The 25,774-nt window shown below is 51.9% G+C and overlaps 3 protein-coding genes across 5 annotated transcripts in view; 2 read left to right on the forward strand and 1 right to left on the reverse strand.

Annotated features, from left to right (window-relative positions):
• CRYBG1 (crystallin beta-gamma domain containing 1) overlaps positions 1-11,544 on the forward strand; it is a 149,615-nt gene extending 138,071 nt beyond the window's left edge. For 2 of the 3 annotated variants that reach the window (XM_057489459.1, XM_036902877.2), the window contains 5 exons: positions 1,802-1,941; positions 3,263-3,386; positions 3,813-3,971; positions 5,590-5,752; positions 9,962-11,544. In XM_057489459.1, coding sequence (XP_057345442.1) covers positions 1,802-1,941; positions 3,263-3,386; positions 3,813-3,971; positions 5,590-5,752; positions 9,962-10,050 — 675 coding nt within the window. In that variant the 3' untranslated portion in view covers positions 10,051-11,544. Of the gene's footprint in view, positions 1-1,801; positions 1,942-3,262; positions 3,387-3,812; positions 3,972-5,589; positions 5,753-9,961 lie in introns of those variants that run through there. The other variant, XM_057489460.1, reaches the window with a different exon arrangement.
• Positions 11,545-12,866: 1,322 nt separating this feature from the next.
• RTN4IP1 (reticulon 4 interacting protein 1) overlaps positions 12,867-25,774 on the reverse strand; it is a 37,390-nt gene continuing 24,482 nt past the window's right edge. The window contains exons 6-9 of the mRNA XM_036902882.2: positions 25,233-25,369; positions 23,126-23,309; positions 20,819-20,911; positions 12,867-12,992 (exon numbers count right to left, since the gene is read on the reverse strand). Of these exons, the coding sequence (XP_036758777.1) occupies positions 12,885-12,992; positions 20,819-20,911; positions 23,126-23,309; positions 25,233-25,369 (522 nt within the window). The 3' untranslated portion in view covers positions 12,867-12,884. The remainder of the gene's footprint in view (positions 12,993-20,818; positions 20,912-23,125; positions 23,310-25,232; positions 25,370-25,774) is intronic.
• LOC130679896 (serine/arginine repetitive matrix protein 1-like) lies at positions 12,986-17,644 on the forward strand. Its single transcript, XM_057489462.1, has 2 exons — positions 12,986-14,861; positions 14,973-17,644. Exons 1-2 carry the CDS (start codon positions 14,154-14,156, stop codon positions 15,186-15,188), a joined length of 924 nt encoding a protein of 307 aa, XP_057345445.1. The 5' UTR covers positions 12,986-14,153; the 3' UTR covers positions 15,189-17,644.

Genomic DNA, 25,774 nt, shown 5'->3' on the forward strand with positions numbered 1-25,774 from the left:
CTCACTACCAGCGAGGGTATCTCACGTACTTCTTTAGTCCTTTGCGCTTCCGGGTCAGTGAGTTGCCTCTTTATTGTTTGCCCAGCTCTTTCATTTCCTGTATCTTTTGTTGTCACTGATGTGTGCAAATTCCTTGCAATTTGGAAATCTATTACTCTATTGTAAAATGTAGAGATTTGCAATCAAATGACTTCTCCCCGTTTATAATGTATGTGCTAATCTGGGTTGCAGTGCCCCTCCTTGAACAGAAGTCTTTAGCTCTGATACAGTCAAAGCCGTATTCAATAGAACAAAGCTGCAAGGTAATGTTCAGATGCTAAAGTCCCGGTGTGCTTGTAGTTTGGGAAATATCTGTTAGTTTTTGGTAGCTGATTTCTCACAGAAAGCTTTAAACATATGTAGTTGGTGATTTCAGTTTTAAAGGTAAAAAGAACACATGAGTTGGTTTCACCTCATCCCTTTCTGGCTGTCCAGATAACTGAGGTGTTGGCCTTTCTCGAGATGTAAAAATAGCAGCAGTGAAACATGCAAAGATGTGGGAAGAGCCGCCGCCCTGCAGGTCATGAGTATCTACAACTTTGATACTTAACCTGCCAAATATTCTAAAAACGACCTACAAGTATATATTTAAGAACAGACAAACCCACTTCAGATATAGTTTTCAATTACTTCCTTCAATCAGAACTTGGCCTATATGCTCACATTTCTGACACTTACAGATGATACTGTTTTAAGTTTTGATCATGGTGAAATGGACATTTTACCCATATTAAGAGCATACATCTTAAGTGGGACTATTTTGAAAATTGGTGGTTGATGCTGGAGGTGAGTGCCCAGCAGCCCTGGAGGGGCCCCCGGGGACAGTGCGGCAGGAGCACCAGGTGGGAATCCTGCAGGCCGTGTCGCTGGCTCCTTGTGTGTCTTACACAACCCAGTTCCTGCGCCATACAGACACCTACACGCTAATCTGCTGGGTTTACTGCTTGGCAGCGTCTTACTACGCGCCAGGGCACATCCACATAAAGCAAATAGGTGCCACACCCTTGCCACAGACCTTGAAGCAGGCAGGGAGTTTCTGATGTGTCATTTATGAGTTTAGTATTATCGTTAGAGCTTCGTATCTAGGGCCATAAGGTTCTGTAATTTGAAAAACAAGCATAGACTGCCGACTTCTCATTTTTCTGAAAATCAGTGGATTCCTGTTTCAGATGACTGGCGGTTTGAGCGTGGGGCTTCCGTCCTGCTGGTCTCTCTCCTCCTGACAGTTGTCCCTGTTGGGGGGTTGGAGAGCACGTGCGCACGGCATCACTGTCTACGGACAACTGAAACAACACGACCAGTCACCTGAGAGTGCGTGCAGGACGGTTCCCGCCAGGCCGCCAGACTCCGGGACTGCCAGGCCCTCTGGCCCTTGCCGTTTACCGTGGCTTTCCAGCCCCTTTTTATCTCAACAGAAAATGGAAAAACTGAAGATAAATTCCACCGAAACTGTTGATATTCTAGGCATATACGGCCATTCCTTTGTGCCTAGGATATTTCCCCCCTGCTTTATAATACTATTTATATTTACCTGCCTTTCTGTGTAAGGGAAAATCTCTGCTTCCCCTGGCCCCCCACCCCGCTGGCCTCCCTCTCCTTCCCTTTGGTGTATAAAAACTCCCAGACTTCCTGCGACACGGAGTTTGTGACAGGCCGAGTCTGGCCAGATCTTGTGTTCTGTCCTTGTAACAGGATGATTTTCATGTAACTTCAAACTATTATAAAAAATAAGGAATAGACCATTATTTTTGTTCCTAAACAGGAATTTTCCGAACCAGCAATTATTCTTTTTGAGAGAGAAGACTTCAAGGGGAAAAAGATCGAACTTAATGCAGAAATAGTTAATCTCCGATCCCTAGGATTCAACACGCAGATACGCTCTGTTCAGGTGATTGGTGGCATGTGAGTGAATTACCTACTCGTTTATTCAATAAGTAACTGGTCTTAAAAGTTAGGTTTGGTCATACTTCTTTCACTCCTGCGTTACCTTAAACAAACTGACATATAACCCTGCATTTTCTGTAAGGATTAATAATCACGCACCTTCATTGTATATACTTTCCCCCTTGGAAGAGCCATGCGTGAGGCGTCTTTTACGTCTTCATCCGGAATTTCAGTTTACCTAAGGTCAGGGGTTTGTTTTAAAACCTCTCGGGTTTCTAGGGGAAGGCTTTGCAAACCAGTGCTCAATAAGTTTATTGCACTTAAGAGCAAGACAGAGCTGACTTTTCTCACCCTTTGGAAAACCAAACCCTCTGATTTTGGAGTAAGGGTTGGGGCCTTCCCTTAGCTAAGGAGCGGCTAACAGATGCTCTGCACCATGACTAAAGGTCGACATGGGCAGATTTTTCTCCACTTTGAATAATCGTTGAAATTAACTAAGATATAAAAATGAATAAAGACGATCAATGGAGTATTTAAGAAAGCATTTTTCTTTTATTCACAGAAACAACAGGAATAGTCTACCTGTGTGCACCCAGTGTTGGAGGGGACTATACTTTTAAAAATAATGATGGATTATCAAGGTGATAGAATTAAGGATGATTTTGTTTTTCGACAGATGTTAATTCATGATTTGTTTTTATGATAAAATGGCGAAAATGGGAACATTTTAGAGTCCCAAAATTAAAAGTAGAGAATATTCTGCCTTGATGTCATACACCAGCCAGAGAGGAAGGCTGCCGGGTGGCCCGCACGCCCGTGTTCACCACGCCCCTCCAGGGGTGGGCGCCCGCGTCTCTTGGTGGGAGAGACTGAGCATCTGTAGCAGTTTTCTAGATTGAGAAAGATTACTGTCATTTTAAACAAATTTGTTGAGTTATTTATCTTTATTTAACCTTTATAGCATGTACCATATGCCACACACGAAGAACTCCATTTAACTAAAGGCTTACAACTGAAAATGCTTTACGGAAAGCTCACAGGGTGTTCCGAGCTGTCCCACTGGAAGACTATCTATGTCATTGCTTTATTGGAGGAAAAAATTTACTTATTTCTCTTCAAGAATGGGTCTTTTCGGCATACATACCATGTACCCAGAAGTCACTTTCGGTCAAGAAATGGGTGCCCTGTGTTTTATAAAATTAGGTAGTTTTCTGTTTCTCCCCAGTGCAGATTTTATAAAGCTCAGTTAAAAAACTGGAAGCGTTCTGGAAATACAGATAACCGGGGCCCACAGTCGCCCGGGGCTCGCCGCCCACGGTTCGCCTGCTCTCTCTTCCAGCTGGGTCACCTACGAATTCGGCGGCTACAGAGGCCGACAGTTCCTCCTGTCACCGGCAGAGGTCCCCAGCTGGCATGAATTCAGTGGCTGTCGCCAAATAGGTTCCCTGCGACCTTTTGTTCAGGTATTTTTTTTCTTCCCCTCTCTTTGCATAGACTGTTCTCTGAATCTTTTTATTTTTTTGTAAATGTAATTCAACTCTTTAGTTTCCGTTTTAAGTTTGAAATTGGCCTCTCCCCCCACCCTCACCTCTGAAGCTCTGAATTCGGGCTCTCTTAGGGGCAATTAGAGGTGTGACGGCTTTCAGAAATCTCACGCCGAACACCAAAACGTGGCGTGTCCCGAGCCCTGGGCTGTCCCGGGCAGGCCTCTTCTTTGAAATTTCATCAAACTCTTCCCATCGAGAAAATCCTAAAGCCTCTAAGACTCGGGCACAGCAATTATCCCTGATCCGACCTCCCCTTGGGTTCTGCCTCTGCTGTTGATGCTAAGTCGATGCCTCCTACAGGACAACTTCCCTGTGGCCATTGCTGGGGTTTTTGTCTTCTAGAAACAAATTTATTTCAAACTCCGAAACAAAGCAACGGGGTTATTCATGTCAACCAATGGGAACTTGGAGGACCTGAAGCTGCTCAGGATACAGGTCATGGAGGATGTCGGTGCTGATGATCAGATTTGGGTTTATCAAGAAGGATGCATCAAATGCAGGGTGAGCTTTGAGGATAAGAGGGTCTGTAACAGTGTCTTTCTTGAAGCAGATGCTATTTCTCGGTTCCTAGAGCACTTACAGAAATAAGTTAGGTTTTTCATGAAACTATTTATTGACTCTGATAGAACCAGTCTAAGAACTTAAAATGGGAGGTAAGTCTAGCACCAACCCAAGATGAAATGTTCGTATCTGTATTTTTATAGAGTAACAGAAAAAGGAAGTATGTGTGTCACTCTCCCCTTTGTCCTTCATGTACTCGTTACAGGGAAACCCCCTAAGCCCCAGCTCTGTTAACACAAACGCTGTCGGTTCGTTTCCGTTTTGGAGGACCCTGCAGACTAGGATGAAGGGTGCAGATTCTGCCCCGTGCACAACCCAACCCATTCCTACTTGTCACCCCTGGTAAAATGGAACATGGCCCATTTTCCACTTGCACCACTCCTGCCACAATCACACTACAAAGCTGAACGAAGTAAGATTAGGGAGGCTCGCGCTTCTGTTGTAAATACTCTTCTCAGCCCCTTGATCTTATGGGCTTGACTGTTTCCTCCCGGGGTTTTTAAATGTGGTGCCCTGCGAGTCAGCAGAAGGCCACAGCCTCGTGAGCTGGAGCGCAGCCTGCTGATGGGGGCTGCTGTTCCCGAGGCGACTGGTCCTTGCAGAGCGCGCCATAGGCTTGCATAGAAGCAGCAGCACGAGAGACAGAAGTGGATGTAATACAGAAGCATAAAAAAAGCAAACTTCTGCCTTTGAATCATCTTCGGTAATTCTAGGAAATGGTGTCCCTTAGCAACTATTTCTAACAAACATTCCGGTGACGTTATTGAACAACTCTGAATTCAGTAAAATAATGAAAAAACAGTCTTAGATTATCACAGTCCTTTTCCTCTCAATGGAGAATGCTTTTCCTAAGCATCTTTTAGGGCAAGCATCTGCACGTGTGTCGACGTCGTAGCAACATACGACGACCGTGCATTGTTTATCTATCAGGGTGGGTTCCCTTCCACAGAAGAACTCTTAAAATCTCCGCATTAAAACCACCTCACAGCATCTGCATTTTCTTCTCTTTGTGGCTGGATAGCATACCTCCTTGGAAAATCGTAGGCATTTCTCATGAAGGAGAGACAAGACAATAAATGGAATTTCAAGTTTCAAAATGATAAAGTGCCCCTTTAGCCACTTCAGTACCACAGCAGCCTTCAAAAAAAACCAGAGATGTCATATTCCGGAAGGTCAGGCCGAGCCAAAGTGGACAGTCAGGGGGACTTAGCTACAGACCCAGTCTCAGAACGTGGTCATTTCTGAGAGGGAAAAACATCACGATGGACAGTTTTACTGCTCACAGGCTTCCCTCGTTAGTAAGCCCGCCTCACGAAGGGCAGAAGTCTCTCCCAATAGACAGAAATGGAGAACTTTCTTCCCATCGCTCACACCGTCTGACTGAAGGGCATATGTATTGTCTGACCCCAGTTCCCCTGCTAAAAACTGATTTGCCTTATGGGATAAATAAAGCTAGCAACTAAGATAGCTCTAAAAATCAATTTACGCAGGAAACCGATTACAGTAACACTTGCATGTGCAGCCACTGTCTTACGGTATCTTCTTTTCCACCAAGCAGATAGCAGAAGACTGCTGTGTGACGATCGTGGGGAGTCTGGTAACGTCGGGCTCCAAACTGGGCCTGGCCCTCCACCAGAACGCCGACAGTCAGTTCTGGAGCCTGAAGTCCGATGGCAGGATCTTCAGCAAGTTGAAGCCGCATCTGGTTTTGGATATCAAAGGTAAGGACCATTTCCTTTATTTTCTTTGTTGCTACCTTTCTTTAGTTAACTAAAAATCCATTCTTTACTTTTGAAAATTATTATTAATAGTCAGAGATCCTCCCCGTGTGCCAGTCACTGTGCCAAACCCTTGACATGTGTCCTCTCATGCGATCTTCTGGGGACCCTAGGAGGCCTGTGTTATCCCTCCTCCCCCTCTCTCCCCTGTCCTGCCCCATTTTATAGCCCAGAAAACTGAGGCTCAGGGGGGTTCATTGGTTTGGCCACAATCTCACCCATAAATGCTGATGTGGGGGACACAGGCTGACTTCCGGCTATTTGATTTATTGTGACCGTGTTCAACTAAATGTGACAAGTTAAAAGGCTATGATCTCAGAAATCTTCTGCATCTGTGGATGTCTTGTTGCCCTTGTCTAGCTTGGATTAATACTTAGTCTATAGGCACAGACCTGATCATCTACATTTGCCCTCTTACAGCACTAAATTATGTTTTCTACCTTTATCTTGCATCTGCCTACCACTTCAGCATTTTATTAAAAAAAAAATAATAATAATAATAATAAGGGAGAAATGTGGGATTCACATATAAATCAAGTATAAAAATCAAACGAATAATCATATTTGACCTGATTGTTCATAGTTCATGATGCATGATCAAAACCGAAGGTTTCTGTGATGACTGCCCTTGCACTGTTCACTATGTAAGAACTTGTTCACCATGTAAGAACTTGTTCACCATGTAAGAACTTGTTCGTTGTGCTTCAGAAGATTGGAGAGTGTTGAGAATTAGGCTTGGGGTGGATTAATGACTGTGCATTGAGTCCCCTATACAGAATTTTATTGTTGTTAACAACCATATGATCAATAAATATGAGAGATGCCCTCTCAAAAAAAAAAAAAAGGCTATGATCTCAGGCAGTACGGTTGATGGTCCTCATGTATGTGCAGGTGGCCTTTCACTGAAGAGGTCTAAGGTCAGAGGAATCAGGCCAGCCCCGGGGCTTCCAGCTGAACCCTTGCTGGGTGAAGGTAACCCAGAGCAAACCGCCGCTGCGCAGGGAAGGCCAGATGGAGGCCAGCGGCTCCCAAACTCTGTCTGTGGCAGAACCACCGGGAGGGCTCCTTGAAGCAGACTGCTGGGCGCCCCCCGTCCCCTGGAGTTTCCGGGTCAGTCGTGGAGCGAGGGGCCTGAGTGCCTGCATTCGGACCCAGCGCCCAGGCCGCCCCGTGCTGCTGGGCCGAGGCCCACCCTAGGAGGACCATTCGTGGTGACTTAGAGCAGAACACTGACCTTCAAACACAGGCGTGGCAATTCGTGAGCTAGCGTTGCTGTTGACAAGCAAACGAAGATAGTGTGTTTTATTCATGTCTTCCAGGGTAATTTTGCTTTAAATTATTAATGGGGACTTGCCATTTCCTATCAAAAAAGCTAGCATGATATGTTTGTAAATTCAGTAAAACATCTATAATATAATCACACCACACAACTACTCTATTTTAAATTCATCACTAGAAAGTTGGCTCAGTTTTACTTTAATCAGGGCCCTAGGCCAGAGCTGTCATTAAAAATTAAGATATATGTGCAAAGAAATAGCTGCAACTGGGTTTAAAATAACTCTTCTGGGTAAGGGAGAATGAGCCGGAACACCTGCACCGGGGGCTTCGGTGACTGCCTGAGAAGCGGCTGTCACTTCTGGGTCACCTCCTGTGGGTAGAGTGTCTCCTGTGTGAGAATTCACAACGCCCCTGAGGAGCCGGGCGGGTGCTCAGAGGCAGACGAGTGTGGTGAGGGGCAGGCAGAGCCCAGGCTGGGCAACGTCTGGCTGCAGGCTGAGTGGGGACCAAAACCGAACACAGCGCCAAATGCGAGCTGGGCTAGAAGGGAGAAGGTGCCGCGTTCAGAAATGAGCAGCAGTACAGGGCTACCTCCTTCTCGTTGCACTGGGTGCGCAGGCCTGTCACTCTGCAGACAGGTAAAATGCCCATTTTACAGACGGTCATCCTGAGGCTCAAACTGGTTAAGACTCACTGACCCAGACCCTCCCTTTATAACTATTTTGACCAACTTGTTAAACTGGAGCTCCTCAGTCTATACAAGATAAGAGCTTCAAAATCTCCAAAAAGGCCAAAGAAATGTGACAAAATTGAGAACATGAGGGGTTCTGGGAAACAGGGATTCCTGTGTCTTACAAATGGGACCAGCTTCCTGTGTCCAGGGCGAAGGTCACTGCAATCCTCATGGGCTAGTCTGGAGCACCGTCTTTTACTCTTTCAACAGGTATTTACTGGGTACCTGCTGTGTGGCAGGCTCTGTGCTAGACACGGGGGCACCAGAGCGGGTAAAAAGGGATGCTACCGCGGCTGCAGAGCTTAGGTTTTGGAAGCTGCAACCGTCCAGGCGTCCTGGCACTTGCTGCGGAGGCAGCCGACCGGGAGTAAGGACACCCGGCACGTGGTCTTGACTCGGACAAGAACTGCAGGCCTCTAGGTGTTTCCTCCTTAGGGTTTCACGTTAAAGTGCCGAGGTCCCTTCTTAAAACGCATTACACATCAGTCCAGTGCCTGTGAAGTAAGGCTGTCGCTCTGTAAGGTCGTAAACTCTCAAGGTAGCGGTGGAGTCGTCTCAGAGTGTGGGGGAAGGCTGCCACCTCGTGGGCAGGAGAGAACAGGCCCGCACGTGCTGTGCAAAGGAAAGGCAGATAAGTACCCCCCTGTGGTGCCCTTAATGGGAGGCTCCGAGTTTCATTAGCCACAACAGCTGAACCATGTGTTACCTAGGAATACAGCCGCAGCATTTATTAGGCAGTGTCTGTCTCCTGACCTGCCCCGGGGGCTCAGGGGTGTTCTGGAAGGCATTCAGGCGTTCGTCCAGACACATTAGGACAGCGGTGGAAGGTGGTTCATGCTCACGGTGAGAACATGCCGAATCTGCGATCATTTTAACTCTCCCCAAAGGCAACAGAAGAATGAATCAGATGTTTCTCAATTCCTTCTAGTCTTCATGTTTCTAATCAAAATTGTGTTATATACACAAAAGTTATGTTAAGGCACCACAATCGTGAAGAATGAAAAGAGACTCTGGGATCTTAAGGTGACGCTCGCTGCGATCTGAGCATGTGTCAGTGGGGTCTGCGGTGTGGGTGGTCGCCTTAGGACCCACTGCGAACTTACATGTGAAAGACCCCAGGCCCTTGTATTCTATCCGACGCCCAGCTGCGCAGAAGCCCTAGGTGACCAGTGATGATGAATCCTTTGCTTTCAAGAGGAGAATAAGAGATGGTTTCCCCCAACTACCAAGATCAACAGTGTAAGTTTTCAGACCTTTTGGCTACTTTGTCAGTGCAGTAGGAGAGACTAAGAATGTTCCATTCTTCATAGCCCGAGGATACAAGATGATTTCAACACCAGTCATACTGACCTAGCATCTAGATGAACCCATTCTTATTTTGATCGAGGTCTTGGTGATACAAACTTGGCGCAGAGGCTTATGCTGAAAAAAGGATAAGGGATCTGAAAGGATGTTCCACACCGGGGAAGACTCAGAAAACCCTCTCTCTCCGTAATGATCTTGGAGTGGAGAAACAAGAGGCCCTGGGGCTGTTTTTAACACTGAAGTATCTGGAATATCTAGCGAGTATTCCGGTGAAAAGGAGCTGGACGAGGCCACGCCCGGTGTCCAGAACCTGGGCCTCCGCGTCCTGTGCGAGGACGGGTCCCCAGCCCTGCCCACCCCCTTCTGGGTGCCATTCACACCTCCCCGTGGCCTCCTGCGCCGCTGTCCGTTGTCACGCGAACCTGTTCATCTGACAGCCACCCGGACTGCCTGCCTTTCCCCCGCCGGTACCTCAAACCCGTGATTCCACCACTGAAAAGGCGCAAAGATTGTGAAATATATTATCTCCTCTAGATTTTGCCCTGTTCCCCTGGTTTCAAACATCTTAAGACTGACTGCGGACTGGCTCCTAAGACTTGGAGGTGGGACCCCTGTGGGGGTTGCTGCGCCTGTGCGATGGGACTGAACACATCAACCCCCGGGGCTGACCCTCTCCGCCCTCGGGTGTGTTGGGGGCTTTCCCCCGCCTTGTGTCCTTGACGCACACAGTTTCACGCCTTGTTCATTTTTGTTATACTGGTGTTGTCATGAATTTTGTCTGCTCCAGCCCCTTCGCTGTGGGCAAATGAAGTTCATTTTCCTCTTCTTTCTCCCAGGGGGCACACAGTATGACCAGAATCACATCATCCTCAACACTGTCAGCAAAGAGAAGTCAACGCAAGTGTGGGAAGCCCTGGTGCTCTAAGCCTGAAGGAGGAGCGCTGGGGGCGTGCTCCGGAGGCCGGCCGGCTACCTTGCAAAGGGAAGAGGACTGTGGACGGAGGAGCGGCGCGGAGAGCGGGCCTGCCCTTCCTGACGCTGGCCCACGCCCGGCTCTCACGGCCGTGAGTGGGGCAACTGTCCCATCTTTTTAAAAGACTATGATAGTTTTAAACCGATAATGTGTCCTCCTTTCATTTCTTGCCTTTCAGTTCCTTTCAGTAGCTGCCTAAACAGGTGGCCTCATTAGCAGCTTTTGGGTGTTTTTTAAAAAAATGCTATGCCCACACTTTAAGCTTACGTATGTTTTGAATTAATGCCACAGACAGTGACAGGAAAGAAAGAACAAACTTAACTGATTTTGTGGACCTACCAACCCTATGCCACAGGGATGGATGAAAGCTGTTTGTGAGGTGGAATACTCAGCATCTGAGAAGAAAAGGGTATGAGGCCTGTGATTTTAGTCCGGGACCTTCTGTTTTCTGGGATTATTAATCATACTAAATAGTAAGGGGGCAAAGACTCTCACGGTCAGCCATTGTAGGGAACTGAGTAAGTATAAACAAAATACTGTTTTCTTTCTGTTAATGTTAAAAATTAGTAAGCTTACAAGATTTTATGGCCATGCCTGCTAACATTTATTAGCAGGGTTTGGGCCTGTTAACTTACCTGGGCTGCCCTAGAATGTCACAAATGAGGATTGTCTTCCTTTCTTACCGATGCTATAGAACAGTATGACGTGATCTGACTTATTAGCCCGTCTTCCCTCATCTGCAGTTAGTTTTGGGCAATGTTATGCAGTCCTTTGCTAAACTCAGGTCGTTGAGCCCTGCTAGCCGGCGCCACCTGTGGTGTCTCCCGGCCACACTCCGGGGCATGACCGGCGGGGCAGGCTCAGGGCTCAGGGTTCCGTGGCCCCTGCGGAAGCAGAGGAGTCGGGAGCTCAAGAGCATGACTGGCAGTTCTCTCCAGAAAGTGCAGGAAAGGTATAGCCCTAAGCCCGCTTGCTGGCCACATCTCAGAACTGAGACCCGTAAGATGCCAGCATTTCAGTGAAACCCCAAATCTTTCCCCGCAGAGCAGACCCTGGTCCAGACAGGGCTGCTCAGACGGGGCGCTCTGGCTCCCAACAGTCCTCGAGTCCCTTCTTGTGCTGTGTGTCCACATTTCGTTTCCGTCACAGAACTGGGGTGCTTGTCACACGAAGAACAAAGCTTATTTTCTCTTTATCTGTTCCAGTATGTTTCCAACTCTAAAATGCTGATGTTCTCTGAGTCTGTGGGAGGCACTGATGGTCGGCATAGTTTATCTTCAGTTTGGGGTAATGTCTGTACTTGTCTGACAGCAGCCAGCGTCTGTCCTGTTAGCGGTATGGCTCCGGTTCTAGGCCTTTGTGCATATGCCAGCACGGGGGTAAGACGTTCCACAGTGGCCTGCGTTCACTTTAGCTCTCGAATAAACTTGTTTCTGGGAACCTGTATTGACGAAATCCGAGCGTCCTTTCAGCAGCCCTCTACCACTTCACAGTCGGCTGGCAGACTGGAAATGGGCACCTGACTGGGCAGCACGCGCAGGGGGCCGGGGAACAGGCAGGGAAATGTTTGCAGACGACCCCTTTCCAGGCTCAGTGGTGAAAGGGCGCATGCCCCTCTCCTGAGTGGACATGCGGGGCTGAGGTCCCCCCACAGGGGGTTGGCCCCTCAGCACCCCGGGGAGCCCTCAGGACAAGAGCTGGGATTGTTCAAATGACATCAGAAGATGTTGTATTTACAACTGGAAAACATTTTCTTTCCTTTGAAATAAATCTGTACTGGTGACACCAGCAATTTTAGAGAAAATCCCTCATCTAATACACCACCACATGAATGTCTAACGGGAATAAGCCAGTCAAGTTACTCAGCTCTACGTCAAGAGCTAAAAGCTGGTGTCTAAGATGCAGTAATGAGGATGCGCACAACGGGAAATAAACCCCTCACAGGAATGAAGGGCGTGGGCTAGAGCCACTCATTCAAAAGCTGCAAGGGGCTTACTGGCACAGTGATTAATGCAGGCATTCCAGGGCAGACGCTGGGCGCCTTGGACCCCACTGGGACGGCTGGAATGGACATGGACATGCAGAATACCTCAGAGAAGCATGTGGAAAGAGGCCTGGTCCTTATAAAACTGTAAGGCTTTTGAAAAGTTAGAAACTTTAGCATCACATTTTCTTAATGAGCAACCAAATCACTGGCCAAATTTGTACACACGTGACCCTGAGATTCAGAATTCTGAGGGCAGTTAGAGCAGAGGAAGGAAAATCGAACGAGAAGTGCTCACCGATGAATCTAAGAAGGACCCAGCTGCAAACAAGCTCTAGGTGCTGCCATCCATGCACCCAAAGTTTCTGTAACTCATAAACATTAAGACAGCAAAACGGAGCTTGAGCTATGAGAACAGAAGGGGCCACAACAATTTGCAAATCTGGTGTGAAAGAACAACTTGGAAAAAACGATAGGCGATTTTCACTGACTTTCTAGACAAGCCCACATGGATATTTTCCTGTCACGTATGTATCCCTGGTGCTTGGCACGGAGGACCTCTCTGCATGAAGGCATGCACAGATGGTACAGGTTACACTGGGCAGCGGGGGATGGAGCTATGAAACATCCATCTCTGCTCAGTCCAAAAGACAGGAGAGAATGGCAAAAAGGTGTTTGCTTTTTTTAAACTTCTGCCCTGGACCTCACAGTCTCATCTGGAGAGGCAAGACCAGGGAAAGTTTGGGCCCACAGGCGCTCACCGAACAATAAGATAGAGTGAATCACCAAGCCGAGCATTTATTTAAACAACATTAATTACAGTCTTCCCTCGTGCATGTCCTCTTTCTACCTTCAGGAAGGCTTCTGGAACTTTAGAAAAAGGAAAGGTTTCTTCAATAACTGGCTGAATCTGTAAAACACAAGAAGAGGTTTACTGGCACCTAAGAAAACCTACACTTCTGGAGCAGAAAACGTCACATCAGTTTTAGCACAGTGTCCTCGAGGCCAGTCTCTCCAGGGTCCGTCCCGTGCAGCTGGGTCGGGAGCTCCCACCAGCCCACGACTGCTGTCCCCTCTCCTGTCAGCACCTCCGGCCCCACCGCATGTCCCACTGGAAGGCAGCCCAACACCACCGTCACTCAGTCTTACTCCTGCTCCGTGCTGGCTATGTCGCTCTCCTGCTCCGTGCTGGTCATATCGCTCTCCTGCTCAGAACCCTCCAGGGCCCCTGAGCCTGGCCATCAAAGGCCACCACCAGCCCAACTCGCCCGCCCGCGACTCCGCGCTTTACCAAGTGGTCTGCTTGTCCCCGCCTGAACAGGGCACGTTTGTGCCTCTCTCCTGCAGACCCCAGCCCCTGCCAGCCCAGGTCTCAGGCCGGCCTTGCTGCCCCCTGCTGCGTGTGGCAAACACCAAAGGGGACGTTCCAAGGTTCTTGCTGTGTGACCCTGTGCCCCGCTCACAGGCAATGTACTGAGTAAGGACAGATTTCGTAATTTGTTAAATGTCTGGCATATGTACTGAACCAGACCTCAGAGCACCTGTGAGACAGGCCACCTCTTTTGTATCCCTCACAACACCCAGTACAGTGCCAGGCACATGACAGGAGCTTAATGTCACTTGGGTGAAAACCAGTAAGGTAACTGGGAAACAGGGTCTCATCTGGGTTCCCCAGGCTTCAGGAGAGCGTGTCCCAGGCGGAAGCTGCCCGTGGAGGCTCTGCTGAGCGGTGGGGAGCTGGTCCGAACGCGTGGGCAACCGCCTCACCCGCCCATAGACGGCTGCCTGCCGCCGGCCCCTCCCCTCCGTCTGCGGTATGGCCGGCGGCTGCCCACCGAAACAAGGGCCCAGCTGTGTGCCCTCTGCCCCGTGCAAAAGTCCGTCTGAGCCCTTCCTTTTCAAAACTTCAAGCAGGCAATCAGTCACTGTCCGCCGGGCACGTCGGGGGACGCCCCCCGCAGCAGCCGGCACGGGCAGGCCGCCAGAGGCATGAGCAACGCCCGCGCCCCCTGGAGAGGAAGTGGTGCCCTGGCGGCGGGCAGGTGCCTCCGGCCGGCCTCACATAAGCCCCATGGCCCGGCCACCGGGGGGCACACAGACCCCGAGAGGGCCCCCCTCCGAGGAGCTGAGAGTCCTTTGCACCCACAGACCACCAAGGACAGACTGGTCCCAAAGGCGACGGCACATACCGTCCTCGCTGTGTGCCAGAGACCCCTCCCAGGGCCCCGCGCATTCACCTCGTTTAGTCCCCAGGACCGCCTCCTGGGTCGGCCCGGTTCTGATTCCCATTTTACAGATGAAGAGATCGAGGCACGGGGTTCAGGAGGCCGCCTGGCGGCAGAGGCTGTGCTCACCGCTACCCTGGCGGCCTCCCGCACCTCCTCCCGATGGCCTCGGGGAGGGGGGACGGCCCAGGCCCGGAAGGACCTGCCCCAGCCCGCGGCCTGACCGCTCCGCCTCCCCCTCTCCGCTCGGCACCTGCGGGGGGCGGATCGACTCCGTGGGCCTCCTCAGGGTGCGGCCGACCTCCGGGCCTCCCCAGCACAGCAGCCCTGTCAGGTCCGAGCTGGCCTGTCAGAAGGCTGCTGCCTTGTCTGCGTACAAAGTGAACACCCTGAAGTGGCCCCCTGTCTGCTCCCCAGGAACCCCACTGTCCTGTACAGGCCCTGCCTGGGCCACTGCCTCGTGGAGGAGGACCCCCGAGAGGGAAGGGCCTGGGTGCGGGCTGACGGTGCAGAGCCCCCGGTCTCCCGGTGCGCTTGTGAGGGGAGACCCCCGGGTGAGTAGCGCCCCAGGTGCCCGGCTGCACAGGGGCCTGCGGGCACTGTGGCCTTGGCCTCACTCCTCGGGCCCCTAGCTTCTCGCAGACACACACCCCTTCCCTCCACAGGGGCTGCCGGGGGTGAGACACGAGTCCAGAGCGGGAGCGCAGGACAGGCACCGGAGAGAACTCGAAAGGAAGGAGGCAGTGACGTGCGCCACAGAGCCTCGGACACCAGGACAGGGGCAGGGTGGCCGCGGTGCCACCAGAGGTCAAAGGACTCCACCCGTCCGACTCCAGGATGAGCTGCCGGGGCTCCTCTGGCTGTGCCCCCCAGGCCCCTGACTGGGGACCCAGACCCTGACCCCATGACGCGGGCAGCCCGCAGCGCCCGGCACTCCCGTCTGGCTGGTCGGGCCCATTGTGGACAGTCGCCCCGCAGGGCTGACCGTGGCATGATGTGCCATCCAGCTCTCCCATCGGGGACAATGAGAAATAAGCTCGGGATTAACAGGCAGGCAGATGCCCCCAGTGGGCCAACATGTGACTGCAAACGGAGATTAACTGGATAATGAGGCCGCGTCCACACACAGCCTCTGCCAGACTGAGAAGGCTTGTTTGTCACAACAAAGGGATAGAGACAAAATGCACAGAGGGTAAAGAAAGGTTACCCATGGTCAGGTGGGGACATTTATGTGATGACACCACCACAGTGCACCCGGCCCGGGAGCCCCTCCTATAAAGCAGGTGGGCACAGCACCACCGCCCACTCCACAGAGCCACGGGGCTCCCGCTGACCCGAGACGCCCACGGCAGCAGCCTTCACCCGAGTCTTGGACCCAGTTCAGGGCCTCCTGAACGTGCTTATTTATGTACACAAAGGTGCCTAAGCCAGGCCCCAGGATTTGCTGCCTGTTGCCTGACACCTGTGAGAGCACGGGGCATGGAACCTGTCTTCCCTGGCACGCCTCTGGCTACTGCTGTGGGCCTGCTGCTGGGTGAGCCCCTTGCCTCTGAAGCAGAAGCCCTCTCTCCCTGCCAGGGGCGTGAGAGAGAAACCCCCTCGCCACCCAATGCAGGAGAGCTGGTCAGAGGGGACATCATCTGGGCAGGCACGGCCGGCAGACGGTGGTTTACCCACATTCCCGTGTTTCCCAGCAAGAATCACACAACAGCAGAGCTTAGAAGGGGTCTAACGAGCGAGCCTGCTGGACGCATCGGGAAACCGAAGCCCAGGTGGTTAAATGCTAAGTGCTAAGCGCAAGGCCAGACTCCCAGCAGGGGCCAGAGTGAGGGCCCAGGCCTTCCCGTCCTCCACCGCACAGGGAGGGACGCTCACGCCACAGCGTGCGCGCCTTGAGCCACACGCCTGGCCTCGGCCCCCACGAGGCACAGAGCGGATCCGACCGTGGGGCGTGTGGCGGGAGGCAGGCAGATGGCAGACCAAGGGAGACCCACGGGCCGCGGGCACGCATCCCAGTCCGCACACCTGTGATGGGTGCTGAGGACCCAGGGCGGGGCGTCAGGAGAGTTTCAGCCCTGCCTCTTCGACAGGTGCAGCCCGACCTCTGCAACAGGTTCAACTGCTCCAGGATCGGGGGGGGGGGGGACTTAAGCTAAGGAGATAAGACAACCAAAGGAAGAGGTGGGCTTTACTCGGATTTGCTACTTCTGGGACGTCCCACCTCATATGGAGAACTCAGAGCTGGAAGACAGGGGGTGAGATGGGGGGTGGGGTGGCGATGCTCTCCAAGGAAGTAAATGTGCCCACTTTGGAAAGCAGCCGGGGCCCGTCCCTAGGCCCCCCGAAGCAAGGCGCTCCGTCAGGGCTACGGGATCCGTGAGGTGCAGCCACATCTGGCCAGGCAACCCTCTTCCAGGGTCCTGGGGAGTCAATCCCTAATCATTACATTCTTCAATGAGAAAAAAAGTCTGGTAGCAAGTAAGGAGCTGGAAGTTTCAGAATGTAATTGCTGCTGAACGAGGGCCTGGCCATCCCAGGGGTCTCTGGGAAATCGCCAGCCCCAGAACGCACTCCGTGCTCCTCTACAGTAGAACTGCCCAACATGGTGACTCAGCCTCACATGGCTGTCAATATAAATTAATCAGAGATGGGTAAAATGAAGAATTCATTCCCTCAGTTGCACTGGCCACATTCTAGGTGTTCAGCAGCCACATGGGACTAATGGCTACGAACTGGACAGTGCGGGCAGCGAACACTTCCGTCGCCACGGGAAGTTCCAGTGGACGGCACTGCGTCCACGGAAGGTGACTCGGTGTGGCCAGCACATCTCTCCACATCCTCCCGGGTGAAGCAGAGTTCTTGTCGGCCCTCAGTAAACGTTGTGAATTAAATTCTAATTCAAATAAGTTACCCAGGAACTATTTTGATGCTGGCCGAGATAAAGAAACCGAGATATGTATATCATCTTTCAACCGAGAAGTTGGCTGGTCACCTGGGGTCTTGAATAGACCTGTCAACATTAAGTACATGATATCAAAGGCTTTCATTAATTACATGAAGAATATGTGTGTACCAATAAACATGTTCAAAAAGATGAAAGAGTACAAAGAAAAATCTCCCTCCTGTACTTGATCCCCAGCCATCTAGCTCCTCTCCTCAGAGGCAACCAGTATGTCAAGTTTCTTTCACATCTTTTGAGATACTTTATGTACTGTGTTAGGCAGGCTAGCCCCCGAGGATGTCCACATGTATCCTGCAAACCTGTGGCGGTGACAGTGTACATGGCAAAAGGGGTTTTGCAGATGTGCTTGAGTTTGGGATCTGGAGGTGGGGGGGGGGGGGCGTGGACTGGGCGGGTGGGCCCGGTGTGATCACCAGGGTCACTGTGGGGGGAGGTGGGAGGGCTGGTCGGGGAGGGAGATGACGGCAGAAGCGGGGTCAGAGTGAAGAGGGCAGGCGGCCCCAGAGGCTGGGGAAGGCCGGGAAGCACGTTCTCCCCCACCGCCTGCCTCCGCAAGGAACGGCCCAGTTAGGACAGTAAGATAGTTCAGTTTGTGTTGTTTCAAGCCACTATATTTATGGTGATTTGTTACAGCAGAAACTAATTAGAAAGCTGATACCTACATATATAAGCAAATATGTCTAAATAGTTTTCCTCAAAGCGTAGTTGTTCTTATCAGCAGCTGACTATGGTCTCAAGAATATGCCTCACCACCATCTCTTGGTCCTGAAAGACACTGAGAAATACGAGGTTTGGGTGATGGAATTAAACTCCAGCCCTCTAACGTATGGATGAGGCTTGAAGCAAGCAGAAAACAAGGAAGGTCGTATGAGGGATTAATTTTTTTAACTGTCACCATGTCCAATTGAAGGCAGCAAAGGGGTGGTGGAAGGAACTATCCTGGAGGTCGAGAGGCCTGGGCCCTGCCTCGCTGTGGGACCTTGAACGTGTCATTTAATTCCTGGGGACCCTGTATCTTCAAATATGACACCCGGGCAAGACGGAGTTGGGGTCTGACGACAGTAAACGGGAGTGTGCTAGGTTCTCCTGTTCCTGATCTTTGAGGATACTAACCAACAGCGTCTGTCTGGCCTGAATATAATTTTTGCTATTGACCTCCCACCCTCACCAAAAGTCTGCTAAATAGTATAAAAAAGAGGAAATGTTTATTGTACCTGTGACAAAAACGCCAATAAACCATAGGAACAAGCCACAATCTCAGCAGCAGCTCATTACAGGCCATGTGCTGAGTGTAAAGCATCCCACTGTGTCGCCCCACTTGGGTGTCCAAGAAGCTGGTGACATTAGTTGTGTCTGACAAAGAAAATCTCAGTGACCAAGGGACAGGAGTCAGAGGTAGATTTCGTGAAATAACTTCTACCTTTTGGATTTTGAACACAGTAAGTATGTTACCTATTTAAAAACTTGAGGTGTTTTAAAAGAGCAGGCTCTTCTGGTTCATGGCTTTCCACTGTCAGAGAACGACTACAGCTCCCCTATCAGACGCCTGCTAACGAATTCATGCCGCACTCAGCCAATTTCAATGTCCCTGTCCGATCTGGCAACCTGCTACCTACACAGCCCGTGAGCAGGCACGCTCTGCTCTCCCCTCCCTTTCCCAGTGTGGACGGGCAGCGGCTCCCGCCACAAAGAGCTGACTTTGTGATGGCGCCCAATGTCACCCATCAGTTTCCACAGTCCCAGCACCTTCCGCTGTCACACACGACTCCTCTGAGTCCAAGTGACGCTGGTCAGGAGAGAGGAGGATCAGAGGCCAGAGGAACATCTCCTCACTCACCTGCATGAGGACACTTCAAGGGCATCTGTGTTTCTACCATGTCTTCTTTTAGCCATTCTACCAGTTATCTGCCAGATTTAATAGGTACATGTACACAAGTGCCTCTCCTCTCTGTTGTGTCAATAGCGATTTCCAGGCAGAGAGAAAGTCACAATATTTTGAATACAAAAGAGCAATAGTAAGCATGCAAACAGCATGGAGCAGACATCAGGACAAGCCCAACTGTGTACTTCTGGAAGACAGGAACCTCTGTGATAATGGGGCTCCGACCACAGGAAGCACTATGCAGAATTAGAGGCCAAATTATTTGGTATTCTATTTCTAGGAAGAAGACAATGAACTCAACAACCCTGTGGGAATGAAATACCCCTGTGGGATGTGGGAAAAACCCTACAAAGAGGTACCCACATACAGTCACAGGAAGGCTGGGCCTCTGTCCACCCGGGACACAACAAGACTTAGAAGTCCCAGAAAGGCAGGCATGCTTGGAACCAAAAATTCTGGGGAACCATAGCAAGCCATTTTCTATCATTGAGTTCCTTTTCTATAATAGAATAAAAAACCTAAATGTGCAAAAAGCAGCCAGTAATCCTAAATCACTTTGCTTTCCAAAAATGAAACGGAAAGATGGATGGGCCAGCAAGGGGCAGGTGCCAGCACAAGAAAGCCCACGTCCAGGGCCTCTTTCCAAGCATCTTGGTGTGGCTTCCGTGGTGATGATGTTGGCCCTGCACCAAGCCTCTGCCCTGCCCGGTGCAAATGACGAGGACAAGACAACAAAAGCTGAAGCTTCAGCTCAGCCTCAAGCGCAGGAGCGGAGCGGCGGAGACCGCAGAGCACAGGACGGGAGTCGGGGGGAGCTCCGGCCCTGTGTGCAAACCTGAGCACGTCCCTTCCTCCCTGTGAGCCCGTCTTTGCATCTGCCAGACGGGAATCATTTTATCTGTGACTTCACATAACTCTCTAGGGTGTGTAAGGGTCCCTGTGCTGTGCCTCCAAATAATCTCTCAATAAAATAACGCACAGCAGCACCAGAACGTGAGCTTGCCCTGTTCTTCCAGAGGTGGGATGCTAGGGCTGTGAGACCCCATCTGAAAGGCCCGACTCCCAGAAAGGGATGAGCAGGGTCCCCTCCCCCCAAGCCCACCGCGGGGCAGACACGAGCAGTCAGACATGCCAGCCGGCTGTCCCCCCACGTCCTGCCCACTGACCGTCTCAGGCCTACCATTTTCTGCCCTTGACTTTGTTACACTGTGTGCAGTCGACAGCATCTGTCCCCTGCTCTTCTGCAAGCCTGCCTACCCCAGGGGAACCTCCCCAGTGGACGAGAGCGGCGGAGGCAGCTCTGCCGTGACACGCGCGCGTGTCCTCGCCTTTGTGCGGACGCGGCCTTCCTGGTGCCTTCTCTTCGGGACCAGCCGCAGATCCCGGCTCTGCCGACCACCGAACCCGCGTCTCAGGGAACGTCAGGAACCCCTCGGGCCTGCTCCCTCATTAAGGGGGCGGGACCAGGCGGTGCAGCTCATCCCCAAATGCAGCGGCCCTCAGCTCCGAGCCCATGGACAGAACCAAAGCTGCAGCACCTGGGCTGGCTGTGTAAGGCGGGCGGGCACCGGCCGGGCCTGCCCCCGGGTGTTCCCGCCGACCGGGCTCCAGGGGCACCACGCCGAGGCGACGGGGGACGCGCCAGGACCTCAACGCGTTGCGCTTACCTTCCCCGCGTCCACCAGGGCCGCGATGTCATCTAGGGCCGGGCCGCTGGCCATGAAGAAGGCCCAGCGGTAATGGACCCCTTGGCAGAAATGCTAGGAAGAAAAAAAACATGTCAAATATAGGAAAGCATCAGATCTGACTCAAAGCAAATTTAGGGGAAAGTATTTTCTGGATGCCCAGGATAGATAAACCGATGTCCCATTTCCCGCCGACACAGGGAGCTGTGTGCCCGACACGCCGCTCGGCGGCTGACAGAGCGGGCGTGCCTGAGTGTGTGCTGAGCTAGTGAGCCCGGGCCGCTCTGCCTGACGGGCACACACGCCCGGGACGGCACCCCGAGAGGCGGTCTGCACAGCCTCCCGCACTCGGCTGCTCCCCACGGGGAAGGAGGGGCTGACAGCACTGCGCTTCCCCACTGAGGGGTAAATAAGGCCCAGCGGTGCCAGAAAAGGTTTTTGTTTTTTTATTAAATCTAATTCGAGGATGCGCTGGGGCAATTTGGCACTAAAATACGACTTAGACAGAAATCCAATTACAAATTTTTTTCTGACTCTGAGAGGAATAAGACAGCTGTACAGGTAAAATGGTGTAAAGCCCCCTATGCATTGTGCCTGGGTCTCCCCACAGTCACAGCAAGCCCCAAGCCACCGAGCTCCAGGGGACAGACGTCACTAGATGAGAATAAGCAGAGTCGTACACCGAGAGGCTCATGACCACGTCACTGCCCCCTGTCACTTTTATTGTCATTCTTTATGTCAGAGGCAGGGTAAGTTGCTATCAAAATAACAATATTCTGTGTGTCAGAGGCAGGATAAGATGCTTTCAAAATAGCCAGCGAGCTGAGGGTCTCCGTGCAGCAACCTCAGTGCCTGGCGCCCTCACGCCTCACCGGGGCAGAGCCATCCAGAGGCGGTACAGGGCCCGTCAGCGCCACGCCGCCTCCCTGTCCGCACCTGCCCACACTCGCTCGGTGAGCTGAGACTTCCTTTCCCGGCCCCCGGCCTGTCTTTCAGTCCCAGCACCGTGTAAGCTCCTACCACGGCAGGAAGCTGGCAGCGCCGGGCACCCCCTTGCTACTTCACCTCGACACTTAACAGCCACGGGCCTTCGGTCAGGTCGCCTCCTTGAGGCTGCTTCCCGGCCTGGAACGAGGGGCTCCTTGGCTCACGGGGGACCGAGAAGGCTGGATGGGGATGCAGGTGTAGGGCCTGATACATAGGACGTATTCGACGGATATCTACCTGAAAGTGCTGCACGAAAAGCTTACCGAGGGGAGACTGTTTATGATCGTAGAAAGACTAAAACCGAAGCTGCTGCCTAAGCAGAGCTTCACGACCGGCGAGCCGGCCCGGTGCTCTGTTTGGCTAAGTGGCCCCGTAGTTCACTGTCTAGCCTGGAACAGCTGTGACGTAGAAGAGGCACCACTGACGACTGTCCCAGGGCCCCAGACTCACACGGGGCCGTGCCCACCCTAGACCGGGTGCGACGAGGCGGGCTCCCCTCAGCAGAGCAGAGCCGGGCGGGCAGGAGTGCCCGGGGCTCAGCTGGGAGGGAGAGCTCCTCGGGGGCTCTGCTAACGGCGGCCCCACCAAGACTCAGGCTGGCACACACCCCATCTCAGAAACTCCCTGAAGTCCATCAGTAGCTAGAGTTTCTGACTCACGTGGGACATGCCATTTTAGGTCAAGTTGATGAAATTCCAGAAAAAGCACGAGGGTTCTATGAGCCTCTGTAGTCCCCTCAAGGAGGAGTACAACTTCCTCCGGGTTCCTGACATCCAGAAGCACGCCCACGCGCCGGGAGCGGCCTCGGGCCCCACTTGGGGATCGCGGCACCGCCCGTCGCCACCGCCCGCTGGGCTGTCCCAGGAAGGCCTCCACCTTCCTGCACCCGGGCCTGCGGGTGCTAAGACTGGCGAAACAGAGAGAGGGCCACCAGGCACAGGCAGAGAGGAGGCAGAGGTGTACCAGACAGCGTCCAGGGGAGTGATACGAGCCGAAACAAAGGCCGATGCCTACTAAGGGCTTCTTATGTACTAGGCATTACGCCAAGCTCAGGGTTTATCCCATTTAATCCTTATAACGTGTGCTTTACAGGCGAAAAACTTGGGGTTTGGTGACATTAAGTACCCTGTACAGGTCATACAACTAAGTGGAGGCCGGAATTTGAATCCGGGCAGCGCGTGGCTCTGGAGTCCCTGCCTGTGGCCACTGCAGTGCCGCCCCCATGGCAAAAGAAACCGGGTGGAAACGGATTTCCAGAGGCGTGAGGGGCCTCGTGCCCTCGCCGACCAGGACCACCCCCACCTTTAATGCCTTAGACCCCATGGTGACTCCTGTCTGCAGCATGCCATCCGCGAGGCCCAGCTGGTCCACGTTCAGGAGGAAAGGGGTCACCAAGGTCACGTACGTGGCCCCTGACCACTTCCTGAGGAAGCTTGGAGCCCACGTCTCAGTGGAGCCACCGACATTGTCAAGAATAAAATCAAACCTGGGGAGAAAGCATCCAAACAAGATCCTGGTCAGTGTTTACCTGGGGCTCCAGTCCCCTATGCCCCCCATCGCCGGTGAGCTGTAGGGGTCATTTCAGCCAGGTTCACAAACGACACTGCGCACACCACCCAGCAGAGGGACGCCCGGGCAACAATGGAGAGAAGGGGACACCCACCCGCTGGATCGCTGGCTTTTCTCCAAAGTCAGTCAAATGTGACTGTTTTTTGTGAATGTGTCACAAAATCCTATTCTTTTCTAATACTTTAAGAATGTCTTAAGTGGTTCTCAACCTTTAAGGGCAATTTTTGGTCCCCTGGGGACATTAGGCAATGTCCACAGATGTTTTTAATTGTCACAACTGGGGATGTGGTAGGAAGGGGCTACTAGCATCTAGAGGCCAGGGATGATGATAAATATCTTGACAAAGCACAGAACTGCCTCTCAAAGAAAGTTATCGAGCCCCAAATGCCAACAGTTCAGAAATGAAGGCTGCCAAGGTTGAGAGACGCTGACTGTGAAGCTGTCTATCCAGTATGGGTAACTTTTTGTGCACACGAATACTTGGAAGTATGTAAGGTTTCCACCCCTAAGAATGATTTGCTTTTATTCCCTCACTGTCAGAACTGCTTGTAGAAGCATGTCCTTCAAGTTCTAGAATTTTCTATTTTTTGGTTTCATGCACAGCATCAGAGCAGTGAGTGAAGAGACATCAACAATCAGCTCTCAGTCTTCAATTCTGCTTCTAACAGGCCAAAAAGCTCGTCATAACGGAGTCCACGGGAACGGACAGATGCTCGGCTCCTTCAACCTAACCTGCTCTCATCACTACAGTCTACGTGAAGGGGATAAAACCCAGTGAAGCTTTTAAGTACTTCTGAAAACAAAGATCCATTTAGAAAATGCAAGCTTATACATTAAGCAATTTAACAGATGGATCCTTTCTGGTAAATCCTTTTTCCACAGTCAAGTTTTCTGCTCTCAGGGGACAAACTCCAGGCATGTATACAGCCAGGGAGATGGAGGGGCACCGGCGGGTCTCAGCCTCAATCTCCTGCTGCCGTTCCTAGAAGCCGCCCAAGACAGGAGAGCGGCCCAAACCACCGCTTTCCAGAAGCCGGCTCTCAAAGGCACACGCAGGCAGGCACGTGGGGGCAGTACGAGGGGCAGCGTCATTCTTCAAATATGCCAAGCCTGCTCCTGTCGTGGGGGCTTTATAGTTTTTCTATCTGCTGGTATCGCTACCTAGAACAAGCGCCCATTTCCTAGATGCTCCCAAGAAGTCAGCGTTTGACTGCAGCCTCCTCACTGTGATCTTAGCTGCAGGTCCGTCTTGGCCAGACGAAGACCACGTTAACAAGTGCCCCTCTATTCCCGCCCAGGCAGCCGCCAGGATCGGCCAGATCTGAGAGCTGCTGGACCTGCTTCTGTTTGGTACATCAGACGGCACCGCAGCCTGGCATCGGATGCACCAAGACCCTCCGCAGTGCCCACTGCTGGGATGCACACTGCCTCTGTGCTCTGAAGCCCTTTCCCAGCCCCGCTGCCAGTGGGTGGGGGCTGCTCACGGGTTCTCATGCCCCGCTCTGTCCTCCTGCAGTGACAGAGGCCACTGAGGGGGGCACACGGCCAACTTTGCCTTCCGACCTTTCACAGGCCAGCAATAACAGTGAACCAACTTAGAAATTAGCAGACGATCATGTATGCAAATGCTCTTCCTCAATGCACACCACATCGTGTGACTGCACTGCCTCAACATCTGGAGCCGGAGCAGAAACCAGCCTACTCGGCTCATGACACGCAGTGTGTTCACAGATTCTTCCCCAACATTTCAACGTGATCGTGGGGTCACCAAACCGCTCGGGCTTGTGTCGTCAACTGCCCTTGTTCACCTTCCCAGTGTGAGCGTCGTTCTCATACATACGGTTTTAAAGACTTCAACTGCTCTTCCGTACTTCCAGATCTGTAATCAACGACATCATCCGCCCCAAGCCTCCTTACAAGTTCGCTGGCATCCGGAGAGCAAACTGCTGTCACATGAGCACCCCAGGCTTTCAGCACCTGCCCAAAGAAGAGGAGGGTCAGTACCAAAACCGACTGCAGTTTCAAAAACAGTCGGCATCATGTGTACGCCGATTAGACTGATCCCCAGAGAGCTCGAAGGGCTTTGTCCTGACAAGAACTACAGGAAGCCGTCTGTCAGAGAGACTAGTGAACGTAAGTGTTTGTTCACTAAGAAAACTCAAAGAAATAGACCTTGTTTTCCCTGAACCAGACAGCCAGTCACCCGTCGTCATGAAGCTTTAAGAGCCACTCAGAGAAGGGCTCGGCCTCCCCAGTAGCGGAGAGACAGGACTTGATGGCCTCAAGCTCGGCGGGGGCCTCGATGACAAAGGGAAATGTCATAACCAAAACAAAACAAAAAACACACGTCCTCGGAATGCCAATTTTAAATGTATCCAGAAC

This window comes from Manis pentadactyla, chromosome 12 (genome assembly GCF_030020395.1).
Source record: "Manis pentadactyla isolate mManPen7 chromosome 12, mManPen7.hap1, whole genome shotgun sequence".
In the NCBI taxonomy this organism is placed as follows: Eukaryota; Metazoa; Chordata; class Mammalia; order Pholidota; family Manidae; genus Manis; species Manis pentadactyla.